The sequence below is a fragment of the Blennius ocellaris genome (genome assembly GCF_963422515.1).
Source record: "Blennius ocellaris genome assembly, chromosome: 21".
NCBI lineage: Eukaryota > Metazoa > Chordata > Actinopteri > Blenniiformes > Blenniidae > Blennius > Blennius ocellaris.
This window is the reverse complement of record NC_137670.1, coordinates 6,094,610-6,116,078: the sequence shown is the minus strand read 5'-3', so window position 1 is coordinate 6,116,078 and position 21,469 is coordinate 6,094,610. Positions and strand designations below refer to the sequence as shown.

At 47.0% G+C, this 21,469-nt stretch overlaps 2 protein-coding genes and 1 pseudogene across 3 annotated transcripts; 1 reads left to right on the top strand and 2 right to left on the bottom strand.

Annotated features, from left to right (window-relative positions):
- Positions 1-1,014: 1,014 nt before the first annotated feature.
- On the bottom strand, positions 1,015-12,053 carry LOC308145549 (poly [ADP-ribose] polymerase tankyrase-2-like; annotated as a pseudogene). Its single transcript has 29 exons — positions 12,028-12,053; positions 11,558-11,922; positions 11,176-11,291; positions 10,961-11,069; positions 10,753-10,848; positions 10,522-10,558; positions 10,103-10,178; positions 9,624-9,718; positions 9,471-9,537; positions 9,289-9,366; positions 8,572-8,680; positions 8,373-8,494; positions 7,270-7,361; positions 6,466-6,675; positions 6,285-6,367; positions 5,989-6,134; positions 5,575-5,740; positions 5,271-5,490; positions 5,066-5,175; positions 4,780-4,968; positions 3,956-4,313; positions 3,772-3,848; positions 3,372-3,492; positions 3,195-3,292; positions 2,944-3,017; positions 2,709-2,814; positions 2,444-2,630; positions 1,475-1,631; positions 1,015-1,092 (listed from the first exon to the last, which is right to left on the bottom strand). The product of its transcript is annotated as a poly [ADP-ribose] polymerase tankyrase-2-like (transcript).
- Positions 12,054-14,002: 1,949 nt separating this feature from the next.
- On the top strand, positions 14,003-17,394 carry LOC308145939 (neoverrucotoxin subunit alpha-like). Its single transcript, XM_080517539.1, has 3 exons — positions 14,003-14,013; positions 15,495-15,585; positions 15,724-17,394. The coding sequence occupies exons 2-3, from the start codon at positions 15,516-15,518 to the stop codon at positions 17,163-17,165; spliced, it is 1,512 nt and encodes a 503-aa protein (XP_080373665.1). The 5' UTR covers positions 14,003-14,013; positions 15,495-15,515; the 3' UTR covers positions 17,166-17,394.
- Positions 17,395-18,289: 895 nt separating this feature from the next.
- On the bottom strand, positions 18,290-20,024 carry LOC308145548 (hydroxycarboxylic acid receptor 2-like; the record flags this gene model as incomplete). Its single annotated transcript, XM_080517015.1, has 2 exons — positions 18,290-18,982; positions 19,620-20,024. 2 exons carry the CDS (start codon positions 20,022-20,024, stop codon positions 18,290-18,292), a joined length of 1,098 nt encoding a protein of 365 aa, XP_080373141.1.
- Positions 20,025-21,469: the final 1,445 nt, after the last annotated feature.

Genomic DNA, 21,469 nt, shown 5'->3' with positions numbered 1-21,469 from the left:
CATGCAGTCAGAAAAGTAAAGACACTTAACACCTCGTTGCCGCCAACAATAATAACAGAGCAACATTGCTTCCTGCATCAAAAGAGACTTTTCAGAGCTGTTGACAAGAATAAACAATGTACTTAAACTCAATTTACTGTAATCCAGTAGCACTTCGGAGTACAAGTACTTTTTAAGGAATATTGTCAATTTTGTGTTCAATGATGTCAAATTTGGTTGTCGGGACGTCTAAAACGTGCCATTTTACTATCTGATTGAAAAATTATAAGATAATCATCAGGTATGATTGTAATCAAATTACATAAAGATGTTTTAATGAAAGAGTAACTTCAGCAATGCTAATGCTGAACCTAACGTGGCTCAGTGGGAGTTACTCAATTTATTTGAGTAATCAGTCATAGGATTTTTTATGCAACTTTTCAAAAAACGCTCGGACTCAGTTTCCATGTTAAAGGTGAAAACCACAACTTTTCAAAAACACTACAACTCTGTTTCCGTGGAAACTGAAAGAAAACGCAACTCCTATGAAAGCTGCTACTGCTCATGCATACCCTGGCTGAAGTAAATAGTTCTAGTTTTCAGCATTTCTGCCATTTTCATGTAAACAGACATAGTTTTCAAAACGTTGCCATGTCAATGTGGAACTTTTCTGAAGCAAAAACGCAAAAACCACGCATTTTCACTTGAAGCACCGTCGTATAAACGGGGCCTGAATCTACCCGGCGAATGCATGTCACCCCCTGCTGTGAGGATCGGTAACATCGTGGTTGTTACCGTGGTGTTTTCGGTGTTTATATTGGAAACCGTCCTATGTGAAAGTCCTGAATTCATCGTTTTTTAGTAAGAAAAGGACGAAATCGACGACCACATCACATCACGACCAAGAGTCAATTTAAGTGCATCAAAACAAATGATAGAAAAAACAAAGAGGCGTTTGATAGAAACCTACATGGTTTATACACTGTATAAATAACTTTTTCCTTTGTGCATGCACTCAGTGGAGCATCTCGTCCTTCCTCTTCCTCCTCTTCATCCGTCTCCCGACGCCTCGGGTTTGGTGATCTGGTAGGTGATCAGGTACTCCGGGTAGGCCTGCAGAGAGGCGTTCACTGACACTCAGTAACAACCAACACGGATTTACCAGAGGATACAGAAACGACACTGACAAATTCATGATCTTGTACTGACTCCAGCCACTGGAGGGCGTACGTCCACTACGTAGCTTCCTGGTGTTTCATTGTATTAAAGTCACAGATGAATGGAGAACCTGTAACTGAATCAAACATCGGTATTTTAGATTATCTATGAAAGTTCTGTAACACTGTAAAATAACGTAAAGCTCTTCTGAACCTCACAGTTTGTTTGGTTTTTTTCGAGCAGGAAATGGTTCTACCCAGTAAGAAGGATTTGATCAGTGTTTTTCCAACTGTTTGAGAAGATATAGGCGAGGCTGAACCACTGAACGTGTCCTGACCTGCTCCCCTCGGTAGATGACGTACTCGGCCAGAGCTAGCCCGTTCACGCTGGGCCTGCCGGAGACCGAGTGGTGCCCCGGGGGGGAGTGAGCCATCTTCATGGCGCTGAACTGCAGGAAGGATTTACCCAGAGTCACCCTGCAGAACAGCAGGTGCCTGCAGGGAAACGTTCACCGGGTTAGTAAGTAAGTAAGTAAGTAAAGTTTATTTATAAAGCGCTTTTCACAGAAAAAAATCACAAAGTGCTGTACAGAAGAAAAAGTAAAACAACAATATAAAATGTATATACATGTGTAAAATTAAGGTGACACTACTGAAAACACGTCAACCAAAAGCTCTCCTAAATAAACATGTTTTCAGATCCTTTTTAAAAGAGACAACAGAGTCTGCCAGGCGCAGAGACAGGGGAAGAGCGTTCTACAGTCTAGGGGCAACAGACTGAAAAGACAGGTCTTGAGTCTGAGGGACTACAAGCAGGTTCTGGCCAGATGACCGAAGAGTACGGCCAGAGGAGGACGGCTTCAAAAGGTCCAGGATGTACTGAGGGGCCTGACCGTTTAAGGCTCTGAAAGTCAGCACTAGGACCTTAAAATCAATCCTGAATTTTACAGGGAGCCAATGGAGAGCCGACGAGGCTGGAGTGATGTGAGACCTTCGAGGTGCACCTGCGAGAAGTCTAGCAGCAGGGTTAAAGCACGTTAAAGCCATCTGTCCTACACAGAGAGCGACTCAAGCCTCCGTGTATTGCAAAGCTGTTGCTATAGATATGTTGTGTATACAGTTATTACATATAGGATCATACGGTAACTTGCTTTTATGATGTAGCCTATTAAACTGTACCACGTTGTATCATACGGTGTTGTAACATGGTTTCATCCTATATATCATGCAATATATGATATATAATTATTTGTACTGAACCGTATATGTTAGTGACGTGTCGTACAGCACGGTGCTGTTGGGGGTACCTGTTGCAGGTGTAGCAGGAGCGGTCCTTGTGCAGCGGGCAGCCCGTGCCTCCTCCGATCCCATAAACGTACTGGTTGCTCTTCGACGAGTTTTCCGCAAAGTAAATCCCGGCGCCGAACATCCCGCCGATGTAGGCGTGGCGCTCGTCGAAGCCTTTGTGGATGATGGCGTTGACGAACGGAGAGCCTGGGGACGGAGGAACACGGTTCAGTTCAGTGCCTCGTCATCGTGCCAGCCGATCCCAACGCCGTGAGCTTCTCGGACCGTGGAACAGCATGCGCTCGTTGGAGTGGTTGTGGTTCTCCTCGGACACCTCCTTCCCGCGGTGGCTGTAACGTTCCCACAGCTTCTTGTTGCACACCTTCTGGATCTGACAACGCAAGGTTCACGAGCTTCTTGACGTCGAAGTTACACAATTTGACATGGAAGTGCACTGGACTGTTACGCTTTGACAAATGCATTTTTTAGATTTTCCCTGTACTGCTCATCAGTTTGCTACCTTGACCAGCAGTATCTGTTGAAGACTCCTCCAGCATGGCCGCCGTCTCGGTGCTCTCTTATTGTACTCTGCATCTGATTCATGAAAGCAACGACGAATCAAATGAAAACGGTTGACAACGGTCTTAGAATGATCTCAAATTTCGAACCAGCGTCTAAACAAAACTCCCTGGGGTTGGTGTGGTGTGATGGTGGGTGGTGGTGGTGAGGGTGGGAGTGGGGGTGGGGTGATGGGGGTGATCCAGTGTGTACCTCCTCCTCCACCGACTGGAACTCCTTGTCATCAGCTGCCAAGTCGATCAGGATGGTCCCACTGTTCGCCGTGTTCAGAGTCAGATACTGGTTCAGACCTGACACACACACAAATTATCCATTTAGTGTGTGTGTGTGTGTGTGTGTGTGTGTGTGTGTGTGTGTGTGTGTTCTCACTCTGTGGTCCGCTGGTGAGCCTCTCCACTCCTTTGATGATCTTGTGTCGGTGTCCGTAGGCGTTGATTCCGATTTCTTTGAGCTCGCAGTGACCCATCTCCACCAACACGTCCAGAGTGATCGGTGCGCGCGCGCGCACGCACGCACGCACACACGCACGCACGCACACACGCACACACGCACACACGCACACACGCACACACGCACACACGCACACACGCACACACGCACGCACGCACACACGCACACACGCACACACGCACACACGCACACACGCACACACACACACACACACACACACACACACACACACACACACACACACTCCTTCAATCCACTGGTCTTGTTCCTCATCCTCATCACCATCTCTTCACTGGATGGAAGGCTGGAAGCCTCTCACCTGCTCCGTGTCAAAGATGTCCTGGAGATGCTCGAGACCCAGATTCTTCAGGAACTGACAGATACTGAGCTCAGCGCCTGGAAACACACAACGTCAACGCTTCATGATGACCGGCGCTCTCAGACGACGCTTCAGAACGCTACAAAGTTCCCCCCCGTTCCTTCCAGTGGTTCATCATCCTCACCTTCGTCTTCTCTCTCCGCGCCCGGCGTTCCCTCGGCCCCCGACGACATCGCCGACGTCTCAGGAAACACCGAGGACGGTGGTGGAGACGCAGAGTCTTCAGCAGTGTTGCCAGCGGATGGCGCTGTCGACGGAGCGTCGGTGACAGAGGAGGAGGAAGAAGAAGAGGGGAAGAGGAGGAGAGGAGGAGCTGGGCATGAGGAGGAGGAAGATGATGAAGAGGAGAGGAGTGGTGGGATGATGGCGACAGGCGGCGTGCCAGAGGACGACGCCGCGACACTGATGACCTGAGGTTTGTAACAGCCGGGGAGAGCAGAGGGAGGCATCGCTGCCGTCAGCAGAGCACGAACATCATCGGCCTGCAGGGGGAGGAAGAGCGCACTGCTTACCCATTTTTAAATGTGTACTGTCCCTTTAAATCTGAATCCACCTCCTGAAATCTGCATACTATCTATAAATCTACGTACTGTCCCTTTAAATCTGAATCCACCTCCTGAGATCTGCATACTATCTATAAATCTACGTACTGTTCCTTTAAATCTGTGTAACGCCTCTTTAAATTCACATACTGACGCTTTTAATCTGCAGACTATCTCCACAAATTTTGTAACTGTCTCATTAAATCTGCATATTGTTTTTTTGTCTCTTCTATTGTCTATTTAAGTCTACATACTGTTCCTTTAAATCTGTATACTTCCTCTTTAAATGTACAGTGCCTCTTTAAGTCTTTTTATTGTCTCTTAAATCTGTGTACTGTCTCGTGAAAGCTTCCTACTGTCTCATTAAGTCTGAGTACTGTCTCTTTAAATCTGCATTGGGACAGACCGTCACCAGGTCCAGTGGAGACTGTCCTTCCTGATTGCGGAGGGCGGGGTCGGCGCCGTGAGCCAATAGGAGAGCGCAGAGCTGCGTGCGTCCCTTCTGTGCGGCCTCGTGCAGCGGCGTGAACGCCCACTTGTCGTTGGCGTTGACGCAGGCGTCGTAGCGGATGAGCAGGGCGGCCACGTCCACGTGCTGCGGGACAGGGAGCGTGTGTGGTCAGCGTGAACGGCGGCGTTCGTACGTGGGGCCGAGCTGAGCTCGGGCGTGCGACCTGCAGTTCTTCTCTCACCCTGTAGGAGGCGGCGTTGTGCAGCGGAATCAGACCTCCTTTATCCTGAGAGTTAACCTCCGCCCCGTGCTGCAGCAGGAACTCTGCCACCTCCAGGTTATTGTAGCCCGCTGCAACACACACACACCATGCATGAGAATCGTGTGTGTGTGTGTGTGTGTGTGTGTGTGTGTGCGTGTGTGTGTGTGTGTGTGTGTGTGTATACCCGCCAGGTGCAGTGGAGTGGAGTGTCTCCCCTGCGTGTCTCTGCAGTTGACGTTGTCTCGTGTGCACAGCTTCTTCACGCGGCTCAGGCAGCCCTTCTTGGCGGCGTCCAGCAGGGCGGCGTCACCGCGCAGCAGGTCCTGGATGTCCGTGTCGCCGTCCTTCACCAGGTCCAGCGGCGCGTTGCCATCGCGGTTCTTCCGGCTCGGGTCGGCGCCGTGCTGGCGACGAGAAAGTCAACAGTTGGCCGGGTCGGGGATTCGAACTCGCCAGCCTCCTCTCGCGTCGGGAGTGTGTCCGTGTACCCGCAGCAGCAGTTTACAGATGTCGTATTTGCCCTTGGCGGCGGCTTCGTGCAGCGGCGTGAATTTCCAGAGGTCGGCCACGTTGACCACGGCGCCGTGACGCACCAGCAGCTCGGCCACCTCGTAGTGACCGTAGGAGCAGGCGTTATGGAGGGGAACCAAGCCACTGCTCCACGGGAACAGAGCAGACAGGCCTGGTTAGCGTCTGGATCATTCCTCGGTCCGGTGATGCAGCGGAGAGTGTTGGAATAACAAGATATAGTAATGTAATAATATATACTAGAACATTTCTGAGGAAACCGCTAAGTAATCCCGGGAACGTGTCAATAACAGTGTCAAGTAATCGTGGAAAAAGTATCAATTAATCACCGGTAATAGTGAAAAAAAAAGAGTGTGTGAAGGGGTGAGCCTCACCCTTTATCTTTGGCGTGGACGTCGGCTCCGTGTTGCAGCAGGAACTGGACGACGGCCAGGCGGTTGTACCCGGCGGCGAAATGCAGCGGCGTGGACTGGCGACCCTCCACGTCGCGGCAGCTGACGTTCTGCGCGGTGCAGAGTTCCTACAGAGGAGTGATGTCATCATTCAGGGCCTGTCGGGAGGAAGGCTAACGTTCCGACGTTCCGACGGGGGGGGGGGGGGACTACCGTCGCCTCCATGGGAAGACAAACCAGAACTACGAAAGACGAGGAAACACCAATCAGACGGCTACCTTCACCGTGTCCAGATCTCCCGATTTGGACGCCTCCAGAAGCTGCCGGTCCGCCTCAGGGCTCCCGACGAGAACTCCTTCAGCTGAGAGACGAAACACAAATCCGACGCTCAACAAAAAACAAGGCCAGCCTCCGCCAACAGCGTAGACGATATCCGGTGAAGGGCGAGACGAGGAGCACCTCGTGGGACCTCCGTGACGCTCTGGCCCCGCGGAGACGTGAGCAGCGGGTCGCAGCCGGCCGTCAGCAGCAGCCTGCAGGTCCTCAGGTGACCGCGGTGAGCGGCGCCATGCAACGCCGTCCGTTCTCACCTTCGCTTCGTGTTTCACCAAAAGCTCCAGGACGTCGTCGTGAGCTTGTTCTGCGGCCAGGTGCAGCGGCGTCTGCAGGCTGAGGGTGCAGAGGCAGAACGGAGGGGTTTGAAAGCTTTAGAACCGAAAAACCACCGTTTTCACAGTTTATAATTTGTTTGGAGCCGCAAAAAAATTTAAATTCCTTGAAATGAAGTAAAAATGTCTTTTAAAAATTGCTGCACAACCATAAACTTAGGCTGCATTCATAAAGTGTCATAGGTATAATTTGGTTTTTTTTATTGATTTTTCCTCCGTTTTTCATGGATTTTCCCACTTGAGAGCATTTTTAACTATTACAGCATTTGGTTTCTCCTATTTTTTGCTTCTTTTTCTTTACTAATCTTCTTCAGTCTTTTTCTTTTACCCATTTTCTTTTTTTCCTGAAAAAACAATATTTTCAAATCAATATTACTTGGGTCGTTTTTCGCTATTTTTGTCTTTTTATTATTATTTATTTATTAATTCCAGCGATTTTAGTCGTTTTAGCTGCTTGACTGTATTTAGCAGTTTTTGTAAAATCAGCGTGGAATTAAAACAAAATAAAAAACTATGAGCAGAGTATTTATTTACAAATAGTTATCGTCTGCGGTAAGTCTGGAGCTGCTTTCTGACACAACAACTGGCGACTCACTCTTTGGTCTTCCCGTTGACGTTGGCTCCTTTCCTCAGCAGAAGCTCACAAACTTGTTTCCTCTTTGGGTACGGAGACGCAGCCGCACAATGCTGAGAACACACACACGGAACCCACAAGGAAAAATGACGATATGAGGTTATTGGACAGCGTGACTGACGCTTTGGCACCATGGAGCTCAACTTAGGGCACAGCAAAAACATCATTTAAGTATAAAAGAGCTACGACTTTTCTCCCCTTTAATCTCACTACCGGTATCTGTTCCAGACTGGCTTCACACTAGTTTCAGACTGGTTTTATGCTGGGTTCACACTAGTTTCAAAGTGGTTTTGCAGTAGTTCCAGACTGGTTTTAGACTGGTTTCACACTTTTTCTAGACGAGTTTCACACTTGTTTCTGTCTCGTGTCACACTACTTTTACACTAGTTTTACACAAGATTCATACTAGTTTTACACTATTTTCACACTAGTTTTACACAAGATTCATACTAGTTTTACACTAGTTTTACACTAGTTTTACACAAGATTCATACTAGTTTTACACTAGTTTTACACTAGTTTTACACAAGATTCATACTAGTTTTACACTAGTTTTACACAAGATTCATACTAGTTTTACACTAGTTTTACACAAGATTCCTACTAGTTTTACACTAGTTTCACACTAGTTTTACACAAGATTCATACTAGTTTTATACTAGTTTCAGACTTATTTCACACTAGTTTCAGACTAATTTCACACTAGTTTCAGACTAATTTCACACTAGTTTCAGACTAATTTCACACTAGTTTCAGACTAATTTCACACTAGCTTTACACTAATTTCACACTAGTTTTACACAAGATTCATACTAGTTTCACACTCGTTTCACACTAGTTTTATACTAGTTTCAGACTAATTTCACACCAGTTCAGACTGGTTTCACACTAGCTTCAGACTAGTTTCACACTACTTTCACACTAGTTTCACACTCGTTTCACATTAGTTTCAGACTAGTTTTACACTAGTTTCATACTAGTCTCTGCACGTTAAAGGAACACTGTCAGACAGCAGCAGCTCACCGGCGTGCTGTCTCCTGGTTAACGTTACGGTAACATCTCACCAGCGCCGTCTTCAGACTGTGGGGGTGTTTGAAGCTGAGGGTCTCCGCGCTCAGGTGCTTCTTGACCTGGAGCAGGTCGCCCTCCCGGGACGCCTGCAGCAGGCTGTGACCTCTGAACTCGTCTGAAAGCAGGAAACAAAAAACACCACAGTGCCGGGACGAACACCCGAGGAGGTTTGATTGTGGCAGCGGTACGTACAGGCCAGGCGCTCCTTCAGCTGCACCGTCGGAGCCAGGTCGATGGAGCTTTTATTGTGGCAGTTGAGGAAGGCGGGGTCTGCGCCACAGCTGAGCAGCAGGGAGCACACCTGATTGGAAGGGTTGAGAAGGGTGGGGTCAGAGGGGGCGGGGTCTGAGACAAATTTACTTATTTGGTGTGATTATTTGTCTTTTGGGAAATGTAACCATTGCATCAGACCCCTGGATGATCACATAGCATGAATAATTTGCATTCCAGTGGCTAAATCGCAACATAGCAGTCAACAGGACAAGGAGAAATCGTTATTATTATTATTATTCCAGGATTCAATTTAGCAATAATGATGTCAAGCTGGTTTCACGCTGAACTGATTTTCACGCTTTCTGACTTTTTCAAGTGTTTTGGTTGTCTAAGTGGTTTTAAGCTTATAAGTTTTAAAACCTTTTCCTATTGACTTTTTTTTTTTTTTTACTTGTTTCTGTGTTATTTTTTATTTGATGGAAACAGTTTTACTGGCTGACTTTTACGCTTCTCACTCGTTTTTGAATCAGTTTCCAGTCGACCTTGTTTTACACAGGTTCGCCGGATCATTTATTTGACTCTACCGACGGTTTCCGTCTGCGTTTCCCGGCGATCGGGGACGAGCGAGGTCGGACTGATAGTTTGGGTCGGTCTTGCAGACACGTGGGAACCTCTGAGGCTCAGGTGAACTTTTACCTCGGTGCGGTTCTTGGAGGCGGCTTCATGGAGAGGAGTGAACTGCCACAGGTCCATGGCGTTAACACTGGCGCCGTGCTGCACACACACACACACACACACACACAGAGGATCAGTGTGTGTGTGTGTGTGTGTGTGTGTGGATGAACAGGAAGTAGAAGGACGGGTGAGACGGGCCGAACCTTCACCAGCAGCTCGGTGACTTCGTAGTGTCCGTATGAGCAGGCGTTGTGAAGAGGAACCAGATCCCTGAAACACACATAGAACACACATGTTTTGCGTAATATCTGGCTCATTCTGCAGAGAGAGAGAGAGAGAGAGAGAGAGAGTCATACCCCTTGTCCTTGGCGTGCACGTCGGCGCCATGCTGCAGTAACAGCTGCACGGTCTTCACACGGTTGTAGCCGGCCGCCAGGTGCAACAGAGTCGACTTGAAGCAAAGACAAAATACATTAAATTACTCATAAGTAGATTCAGGATCGATGGAAAGTGTCAGGCACAGTTTACACGACAATTTATTAATTTTCGTGTTTTCGTTTCAGAAAAGTTGCGCGTTTAGACTGCAAAGGGAGCCTCTTTTCGAAAAAGTGGCTCTGAGCACCGTTGCCGTGTGCAAAAAAATACCCAAAATGCAACTGACGTTGAAAATGTCATCGCGTAAACGGGGATCATCCTTCACCCACGCTGGATCCCGCTGCTTTTAACCCGGTTTGAACTCTCATCAGATTTCATGAACCCTGAGCTCCGAAAGAGGAAAAAGGCCTCGACTTCGGTTTTCAGAAGGTGAAGTCATGTTCGGGAAAATCCTTCCTACCTTCCGTCCGTCGCTGGCGTGACAGTTGACGTTGAGCGGCGTCAGCAGAGCCTTCAGCTTCTCCTCGTTCCCGCTCCTGTCGGAGCGAAAACAAGGATCAGGCAACAGCGTCAACAAAGCGCCATGTAGGAATTGAACACGCGTCTACTGCTTTAGTTTTAGACCCGTTTGACATGAAAACACCAGATTGAAACATGAAAACGTGATTTTGGATGGAAATGTGACATTTTTTGGCATCCAATCGATCGGGTCAGTTTGGTGCATCGAGCCCAACTAAAACCCCAACGTCAGATTTGTGTCACGGTGCAGAGAGAACAAATGGCCTTCGCACAGATGGGGTTGAGGATTTTCTCTCAGTTCTTTTCGGATTCAGTGAATCTGACGTCAGACTGAAGGAATCAAAACTGCGTCGACAATACCTGGCACTCTCCAGGAGATCGTCTTTCCTGTATTCTCCTGTGAAACAGCAGAAGAAGAACCGAATGAGACGCGTATCCGTGTGCGTGTGTGTGTGTGTGTGTGTGTGTGTGTGTGTGTGTGTGTGTGTGTGTGTGTGTGTGTGTGTGTGTGTGTGTGTGTGTGTGTGTGTGTGTGTGTGTGTGTGTGTGTGTGTGTGTGTGTGTGAGAAAGAGAGAGAGAGAAAGACAAACCAGTGAGGACGGCTTTAGCAGACGGATCGGAAAGATCCAGAGCAGAGCGACCGTCCGAGTTCCTGATGGTCAGATCAGCACCGTGCTGCAACAACACTGCACACACACACACACACGACACTCAGAAGCACATTTACACATACAAAAATACACACACACACACACACATACACACACACACAAGGGCAAGTGAAGGTGGTTTTCGTACCGATGCACACATCAACCTTGCCCTTGATGGCGGCCTCGTGCAGTGGCGTGTAGTTCCAGTTATCCCTGGCGTTGGCATCGGCGCCATGTCGCAGCAGCAAACTCACCACCTGCAGGTAAATAAACACACACACACACACAGAGACAAAAACGATGCATTTACACTCAAAACACATGTAAACGGGTCTTTAAAGGCGCGGCGGCAGCAGGAAGTACCTCGGCGTGGCCGAAGGAGCAGGCGTTGTGAAGGGAAACGAGGCCGCCGTCGTCGCGGGCATTCACGTTGGCGCCGCTCTGCAGGAGGAAGTCCACCACGTCTTTACGGCCGAAACCTGGATGCACGGGCAGGATGAGCGAGGGGTTGAGAAACGAAAATAAAATTATTAGAATAAGTAAAATTATTCCTGTGAAATTATATCGTAAGTAAAATTAAATAAGTAACACATTTATTTTAAGTAATTAAAAACAGACGACCAAATGACACACAGAAATTACTTACTTTTTAATCTGCTGTGACTCGCTAGGGTACGTTTTTATCCTCAATAACGCTTTAAATTCTTTCATTTCTAGTCACTGTGCATGTGTAGTAAATAGTCACCTGCGGCGAAGTGCAGCGGCGTGGACTTCCTGCCCGCCGTATCGCGGCTGTTCACGTTGTCGGCCGTCACCAGCTTACGGACTCGCTCCACGTCTCCGCTCCGACACGTCTCGAACAGCTCCCTGTGGGCCTCGCCGGACCCCCCTCCTCCTCCTCCTCCTCCTCCTCCTACGTCCACCATCATGGGCCCCGGGGACACGGCTCCTCCCGCCAGGCTGGACACACCCGAGCACCTGCAGCCCGACAACATGGACGATGGCGAGCAGCCTCTCGCCAGCTTGAGGTTGCAGGCACCGGACGGTTTGGTGTGCGAGTAGCACAGACCTGCAGCCACAGAGGCCATACAGCAGGGGGCGCTCCGGGACCTGCAGGGGCCCAAAACGACAAAACCGTGTTTTTTGGGGTTTGTTTTTTTTTAATAACTGAAATGCTAGACATCTTAGTGAGAGCAGGCCTGTCATACCACATACTGCCACCAGGTGGTACAGTGAGTCATGTTAGCGTGAGAGCATGTTTTGACTGAATTACTGAGGTTTTTTTTGGATTAACATAAGACATTCAGGGAGAAACTACCAGAAATGTCAATGCAGTCTGCCAGAGATTTGTTTTTGTTTTGTTTTGTTGTTTTAATAAATGACAAACTAGTAACGTGTGCTGGAACATGTATTTTTTTTATGAGCATGTTAATAAAATCGTGTTTTCAGCCACTGAGCCTAATTTAAATGATGAAACCTCACCAGAACTCATGTTTCTGATGATTGTACAGGTTTAAAATGACATTTTAAAGCAGATTTTGGAGCCCGCGACCCAGGAGAGATCACACATGGACCAGATTTTAAGTGGCACCAGAGAAAATGATATTACTGAGGATGTCCCGGTTCACAACCTTTAAGAAAGAGTGTTGTGATAAAATGTAAAAATTATGCTAAAATAAATTATCAGAGAGACTCTGAAGGCCTCCCACGTGTGTGCAGAGAAAACACAACAACAGGTTGTGATATTATCGCGGAGTTAATGGAATAAAGTAATTTTTGAATTGTATTTTTTTTAAATCTTCTAATAAATACACATTGTGAATCACGTGGGGGCGACAGGGTAACATTTTAGGGTGTTATTATTGTGGTGGGGAGGTTATTGTATGGCTGGGAGTTAGTGGAAGGAAACATAAAAAAAAAAAAAAAAAAACATTAAAAAAATAAGATCTATTATTATTTGATTAAATCTAAATAAATCCAGAGGCTCCCTCCCCAGACTCACCGCGCAGCTCCGTGGATCCCTGACCTGAGGAGGGGAGCTGCTTCCCGGCCGCTCACCGGCTGACAGGCGGCCTGGCTCCGCTCCGCTGCTCCCGGAGCCCCGCGCCTTCTCTGCCGGAGAGGAGGGCTCTGAATTCCGCCGAGAGAGAGGAGACCGCGGCCGCGGCCGGAGCAGGACCAGAGACAGCGGCACAAAACAGCCCCAAAAACAAGCGCACACAGCGGCTTCATTCACCGCCAGGGGCCGCCCGGGCGGGTGGAGCTAACACTGTCTTCTTCTTCTTCTTCTTCTTCTTCTTCTTCTTCTTCTTCTTCTTCTTCTTCTTCTTCTTCTTCTTCATGGTGGAAAATAAGCTGGAAATGGTCAATAAAAATAGTAATAGACAGTAACTGTTAAAAAAAAATCTATATGTATATTCCCATAAATAACTGCATATTTACACCTGAAAACCAAATAAACACACCTGTGCTGTCTGTTATAAATGTAATTAAGTCCAAATTGAAAGTTCTAATCACTGACCTGGGATATAAAACTCGTTTTTCTCTCTAACTGGGCGCAAAACAGTGAAAACAGGGTAAACCCTGCTGCAGCCGAGCTCAGGTCAAGACTGGAGATTAAACTGTTTCAGCCAAAAGAGGATATTCATGTGGAGGGGCGATAGTCTATTCACTCCGCCCGCTCGTGCTCTGTGGAGATGGAAATGAAGCGCAACGGCAACCTGAGCGCTCTGCAGACGGAGGCTTTACTGCGCCTGCGTGCGTGCGCTCTCTCTCTCTCTCTCTCTCTCTCTCTCTCTCTCTCTCTCTCTCTCTCTCTCTCTCTGTGTGTGTGTGTGTGTGTGTGTGTGTGTGTGTGTGTGTGTGTGTGTGTGTGTGTGTGTGTGTGTGTGTGTGTGAGAGAGAGAGCGAGAGAGAGAGATTCCATATGATATATCATCATATCAAAGTTATAAATGGATTAAAATGTCATACCATACGTATGTCTTTATTAAAGATCATAATACAACGTGCTTAAGCATCAAAACTCTTATTTTTAATGTGTGGAAATTCACAGAGTTATGATTATTGTTGTTGTACAACTTCCTCAGTCGAAATAAATGCACTGGCGGCGCATTCGACACGTCAGAAAAAAATCAGCACGCGTTATTTAGAGGCGTTTCTCATCCAGCCGAGCACAGAAGAGACTGAAATCTCCACCAGGTAGGAGACCGAACACATTTACGCTTGTTTGCGTGTGTGGTGTTACACAGACAACACTGTCTCATGATCATGATGATATTAATGATTTAAAAAAAAAAAAAAAAGCTCCAGGTTTGTTGAGTAATTTTCAGATTCGTGCATAAAATTCTTTTTTTCTGTCTTTTGCTAAGCTGAGAGACGTGGGAGACTACGCGAAGGCAGCTATGCGTTGCGCTTCATGAGTTTGGAGTGTTTAAAGTGTTTAAAGTTGTTTTTTTTAGTGGTTGACTCCCGTAAGTTTCACTTCTCATTTCCCGGAAGCGTGTGGGCGTTCCCTATTGTGAACCCACACTGTGCAAATTATACCGCGGCTCATGGGTGAGAGTTAACCCTCACCCTCATGCACAAATATAAATAGCCTAATTTTACACACGATTACAACAAAACTGAAAAAAAAGAGAGAAATGCACAAGAAAAAACGGCATTTCCCCACCCCCCCATTCCAATATGTTGTGATGGGGTCATTTCATATTATCTATATATAATATAAAAAAACAATTGGTACAAATCAGTCACATTTTATATATTCTAAGTACTTATATTAAATACTGCAAAGCTCAGATGAGTTACCACAATTAATATAAAATAACCACCAAAAATGCTGAGAAGTCATCTCTGGCCATGATGGCTTCAAACCTTCTGTCCTTGCTACTGTTAAGGGAAATGGTTACATGCTACTGAAGGATTCTGCTTTTTAGTTCAGGTCTTTGCTATAGATTGTTATGAGACCCACAGGATCTCTTTTTTGGGACTTTATTCCTAATTACTAAGTATTAATTAGAACCAGTTCTATTAGTTCTTTTAACTAAACCTACTGATTTAGAGTGAGAACTCAAATTTTTCCAAGCTTCATCTAAATGTTTAGTTTCATCGCCACGTTAGTTTAGAAGTCACTAATCTATTGTTGATTTAACAACCTTTTTTTTTTTCTGGACATTTGAAATAGGTCCTACTTATCGTTGCATGTATCAAATTCTTAAGTCTAAAATCATGTTTTCGTGTTCCCGCTAGAATGTTATCACCACTGTGTGTTTGTTTGCACTCCTTCCCTCTCTCACTCTGTGAACACACAGAGTGTGATCATGGTCCGACCTTGGTGCACGTAGGCGCATTTTCACGTTGCATCGCGGCATGTCGTCATCAGGTCAGAAGTTTACATGTTTGTAGTTCAATTCTCTCTCTCTCTCTCTCTCTAGCTCTCTCTTTCCCTCTCCCTCTCTCTCTCTCTCTCTCTCTCTCCGTTTCACTGCACTTCCACCACAGCCACAACACCTCCCTCCTGCAAATAGTCTCAACAAGGCAGAAAAGACAGTGTCACCAAACATGTCAAAACATCTCACTCAAGTTATTAGTGTGTCTGTACTCGGCCTGTCGAGGCACGTCGACAACTTGGTTCTAAAAAAATCGTCAACATCAAATTAGTGATTTTTTTTTTCCTGCAGGGACAGAACTGTTCAGACGACATGGCTGCTCTTGGCCGACCTTTCACCTTGGGGATGTTGTACAACGACCGCACAGACAAACCTATTCCAGGTAAGTCTCATCTCACGCCGAGAACCACTTGTTGTTTTATTTCCTGATCTTCGTGGATGTGTGTTCACTCCCATTTCTAGTAGGCTTTACCCGGCGGTGGCGTTGAACAGAGTTGATGTTGACGTTTTGTGCCTGCAGGTTTGGCGATGTGGGATCAAACAACCATTCAGAACCTCACGGTGCAGAACCGTCAGCACAGCAGCGGGTTCGAGGTCACTGTGTCCGACTCCATGGAAGAGAAGTTCCTCCGTCTGGACGTTGGCTCCTCCCTGCAGGCCAGTTTCATGAGCGGCCTGATTGAAGTTGGAGGATCGGCCAACTACCTGAAGGACACGAAGAAATCCAACCTGCAGGGTCGAGTGACGTTTCAGTACAAAGTCACTACTGTCTTCAAGCAGCTGATGCTGAGCTCCTTAAAGGACTCGCAGATCAAGACCCTGCTCGAAGGGGGCAGCGGTGCCACACACGTGGTCACTGGCATCCTTTTTGGGGCCAATGCCTTCTTTGTGTTTGACAGCAAGAAACTGGAACCTGGAAAGATTCAGGAGGTTGAGGACAGCATACAGGCCGTGACGAAGAAGATCCCCTCATTCATCACGGACGAGAAGGTGGACATCAGGCTGACCGACCAGGAAAAACAGGTCACTGACAAGTTCACCTGCAAATTCTACGGTGACTTCATTCTTCAGAGCTTCCCTGTGACTTTTGAAGACGCAGTGAATACGTATGCACTTCTTCCAAAACTTCTGAGTCAACAAGGAGGAGACGGTGTCCCAATGAAGATCTGGTTGACGCCCCTGAGGAGGTTTGATGTAACTGCTCCTTGGGTCAATATGGAGAGCAGATGTGTTTATCTGAGACCAATGAGTAAAGCTCTGCAGTGCCTGAACGATGTGCTGATGGGATGCAGGAGTCTCCTGGAGGAGCGCGTGGTCCTCGCCTTTCCTCAGATGCAGAATAAGCTGGGGGAGTTGGAGTCTCTCTGCAAGGAATTCAGAGTTGACCTGCAAAATGTGGTAGCCAGGGAGCTGAAGGACATTAGGAGAGGTAAATCAGAGGAGCGACAAATTATAACTATCCTTCAGAAAATGGAAAGCTCGTTCTTCGGCCACCGGACCCTGACCACGTTGATGACCCACGTGACGAGAGAAGTGAACGTGGTGCGGAGCTGCCTGGACATCGTGGGCGCGGTGAAGTTGGTCTCGGATCAGTCGGAGCTGGACAGAGAGGTTCTGGATCCACAAGCGGAGGAGGTCTTCTGCTTCGTCTTCACCTCCCTGGGAACTCCTGACCCTTTTCTCCAGGCACTATCCAAGGTGATTTACGAATGGTCAAGCAACAAGACCCAGGCTTCCGCCCCAGTTAATGCAAAACTCTGGTACTTCTCCGATGAGGTGGTCACCACAATGAGAAGAAAGGCCAAAGAGTTTCGAGATCTCATCAAAGCTACGGGAGAAGGAAGCAACGTCCGCTTCCTGATCACCGCCACGGACAAGAAGGACCTGGGAGGAGCCACCATCTCCCACTACAGAGACGGCGTCCTGGTCACCGACTGCTACGGCCAGGAGAAAACAGTTTGAGGTGTGTGTCGACAGCTACGTCTCAAAGTCCCGAAACAGACCCAACGTTATGAGGACAGACACACTCTTAAATTTTTTGGTTTGAATTTTCATTCCATTGCTTTCATTCTGGTGTTCTGACTCTTCCTATTTCATGTTTGATCTGTAATGACTCGGCAGTTTTCTGCCTTTTTGGTTTTGCGATTGAGAACTGGCGACTTGTTGACATCCTGACTTTAATAAATGGTCTGCTTAATGGGTCTACCTAAAGGACTACTGTCTTGGTAATTGTGATTCCCCCTTTGCTGATGACAGGATAAATACAGACGGGCGATTGTTGTTACCCGGAAAACCACAAGATGGTGCACACCACCCACAAACCTGCTGAACAGGCAGCCCCGCATTACTGAGATCCCCCTCGTTTCCCCCTTGGCTCACCAATAAAGGTCTCATCAAAAATATTTCCAGTAACAATTAGAATTCTTTTACATATCAAAAATATTCCCAAAAAGTTGCAATAAAAATAAATGTGCTCACAAGTGATGGAAGGAAGCCAATCCTCACCACAATTTGTGGATCTGCCTACTTTATATTCCTTATTGGCATGAAATCCAGACATCGACACCCAACATCCCATTCTGATGCAACAACATATATTTAAGTGATATAGCTTTTGTTGGATGGAGTAACACTGAAGACAAGTTCTTGTAAATTCTGTAAATAAGTTAGGTAGTAAAAATAAATGGCTTAAACTTTCCCCACCCACTATTGATGACTGAATAGATATCATGAATAGTTCTTTGTTTATTGGGGTTTTTTTCCAAACAAAATACAATCACACATATGAATGAAATAGAATTATTGGCGAAATAATGGAAGAAGTGAACAGAAAGTAAAGAAATCTCTAAACCTAAAACAAATATGAATTGGTTTTTAATTCAACAAAACAAGAAAAATAAATACAATAATAGTAATAGAAATACACGCGCACATGTGTACATACAGAACAATTCATTTCAATTTATTGATAAACAAAAGTCTATGGAAGAATCAACTGATTCTACTTCAAGTAAAACATTGACCTTTTATTCACATTTGACATATCGTTTCGTGTTTTTAATGCTGTGTGGCGGTGAAGCAGTGGATCATCGCGCCTCGCTCCCCTGCTCTGCCCTCATGGACTTCAGCTCCTGCTCGCTGGTGGACTGAGTCCCCGATGTCTCTGCGGCGGCGGCGGCGGCGGCGTCCTCCTGATGGCAGCGCAGGCAGCTGGGCAGCGAGGACACCAGAGCCCTCCTGAACATGGAGCTGGAGAAGACGTAGACCAGCGGGTCCAGCGCCGAGTTCAGGAAGTTCAGCCCGAACGACACGATGGTGAGCTGGGTGAAGGTGTAGAAGGCGGCGCAGTCCCACGGGCGGAAGGAGCGGACGGCCCACAGCCCGACGGTGGTGACGGTGGTGGGCAGGAAGCACACCAGGAACACGGCGATGATGACCACGCACACGCGGATGGCCTTGCGCACCTTGTCGGGCTTCCCCAGCTGCCGGCCGCGCAGGAACCCGGCGATCCGCAGCGAGCAGAAGAGCAGCAGGGCGAACGGGAACACGAACTCCAGCACGGTGAGGATGCGGTGCATGGCCACCAGCACCAGGAGGGCGCGGGAGCCCTCTTTGTAGGAGGTGAAGAAGAAGCACTGCGTACTGTTGCCGCTGCCTTTTATGTGGCTGTAGGCCAACATGGGCACCCGGGGAGCCACCACCAGCAGCCACACCCCCGCCGACACCCAACCGGCCTGACGCTTGGTCATGCGGTTAAAGCGGTGGTGGGGATGGACGACCTGCAAGGAGACCAGAGGGTCCAAACAAGTTAGGGGCCACTTTGACGACGCGGTGTTTCAAAACGGATCGGTTCTCGTTTGGCAACATTCTGAAAAACGATATCGATAGCACGTAAGGCAAGGCAAATGTGTTTATCGAGCACCAATCAGACACGAGGCAACTCAAAGTGCCTCACAAAGGAATGAAACAAAAAAAAAAACCCATTGAAGCATTTCGGTACTTGGCGCCCCAGTTCACCTGCTAAATCTCGTCCCCTCGTCAGAGATCCTCACCCGTCTTGATTTTAACATTTCTACATGAGCGAAGGAAGCGCTTCATTGCTTCAAACAACTACTTTTCAACCCCCCCCCCCTTTAAAAAAAAAAAAAAAAAGTAATTATATTCTAGGGCCACTAGAGGGAGCTGTTTGTTTTTGTAAATGAAACCCCACACGTGTGCAGGGAACAATGCTACAAACATTATAGTACACAGACCACAGACTTTCAGTTGGATTGTTATCACATTGACTGTCGATCATAAAACTACTAAGTCCCAGGAGGATCTGGACTGGGAGGGAGGAAACGTCGCTCATTGTTCTAATTGTACTTCTACATTAGCGGCGTTTTCTCGTTCCCGAAAGAAGCCCGGAGGCGTCACCTTGAAGTAGCGGTAGATGGCCACCACGGTCATGAGCGCGATGCTGGCGGAGCGGTTGGTGAACATGAGGAAGAGGTTGAGGCGGCACATGGCGTCTCCGAACACCCAGTGTCGGGCGATCAGGGCGTGGATCCTCAGCGGCAGGCTGAGCAGCGCCAGGAAGTCGGCGACGACCAGCTGGAAGAGCAGCAGGCTGTTGGGGTTCCAGCTGGGCAGCTTACAGCAGAAGATCCACAGAGCCAGGATGTTCCCCAGCAGCCCCAGGACCACGTCCACCGTCAGCACCGGGGGCAGGACCACGCCTTCCAGCTGGATGCCAACTGGGGGGCAGCCTCCGCCCCCGCCCCCACCGGGGGCCACCGTGCTGAGGTTAAAGGTCACAGTGAGGTTCGACTCCAAGAGCATTTCGTCCTTTGAGAGGGTCAGACTAAAAAAAACGATGAAAGTTTTAGAAAGCCTAAACATATGATTTTTTTTCTACTTCATTCACTCAAACAGTTGAATAAATACTTAAATAACAACAGAAAAAAAACTCTACACTCTACATAAGGTAAAGGTAAACATTCACTTCACTTAATGCTGGAGGGAGTTTTAAACAAGTATAAATGTTGTTTTACAAACCTGATTGGAGATCAAAATGTTGAGACGATGATCTGACACCGGCAGGAGGAAATCTGGGGATTTCTGTTTTCTCACTTATAACCTGTGGAACTGTTACGTCGCCGCCGCTCAGAGCGAGAGGCACGTGACGAAAACGCATTTCACAAGACGTTTCACAAAGCTGAGTTTTTTCAGAGACACAGAAGATGAATGAAGCAACCAGGGGAGGCCCGAAATCTCTTCACAAACGTACATTTTAAGGAGAATCTGGCCCTTTGACACTCTGCTATCCTATTCGTCTGGGACTGATCATGTCCGAATCTGAGTATTTTTGTGGTTTTCTTGGTCAAGCACGGATGTCTTACGTGTGACGTTCATGCTCGATGTGTCACCATGCAGGACGAACTGTGATCGACTCACAAATATTACAACACCACTTTCCTGTGGACAAAATGTGAAGTTTGGAAACCCTGGGACAGTTTGCGTTACGTAACGTATTAGAGTGACTTGTTTGACTCATTGTTTTAAAACTTCTCCCAGTCACAGTGACATGAAAACAGACGACAATGTCTTACAGTTATGAATGAATTCGGTGAAAGTTGAGAGATTCTGCAGACGATAAGCACCGAGTAGAAATTTAAGGGACGCTACTTGTGAGCACTGGGTGGCAGCAGTGAGTCAGTGAGTTTTGAAGAGTATCAACACGACACATTTTTGACAACTTTATTCTATAATGAATCAGAAAAACAGTGTTTCCACTTGCCCTGATATCGACATCGTGGATTTGACAAAATAGCTTCTGTTAAAAAATAAATATTTCATCAATAATCCAGCTTCTAAATAACCCAGAGCTTTTATTTTAACAGCATTTTCAGGGCCAAAGAATCCAAAGGTATCAAAATAAATAAGTTCGATTCAACCACAAATTTTTTTGATGGACCTTTTTTGTGTTTTTCAAGGTTTTACAATACTCCAAATGTATTTATCTTTAATGCCTAATGAACAACTTGTATTATGAAATTAGTAGTATTTGCAAGAACATTGGATTCATTGGCCCTGAAAATGGTAGTTTCAGTGTCAAAAGAAGAGCTCTCGGTTATTTAGAAACTGATAAATACAACGAGAGAAATAATGGGGAAAGAAAAGGAGAATGAAGGAAAATGAAGGAAAAAAAATAGGGAAAAATTGCTAATATAGGTAAAACAGTTCTAACCATTAAAGAACACTCAGTGGTTATAAATAGCTACATA

Bases quoted from the DNA above. Each gene is read 5' to 3' on its own strand.
- LOC308145939 (XM_080517539.1), top strand. From the start codon at position 15,516: ATGGCTGCTCTTGGCCGACCTTTCACCTTGGGGATGTTGTACAACGAC. The intron at 15,586-15,723 runs GTAAGTCTCATC...TTGTGCCTGCAG, and splicing joins CACAGACAAACCTATTCCAG to GTTTGGCGATGTGGGATCAA.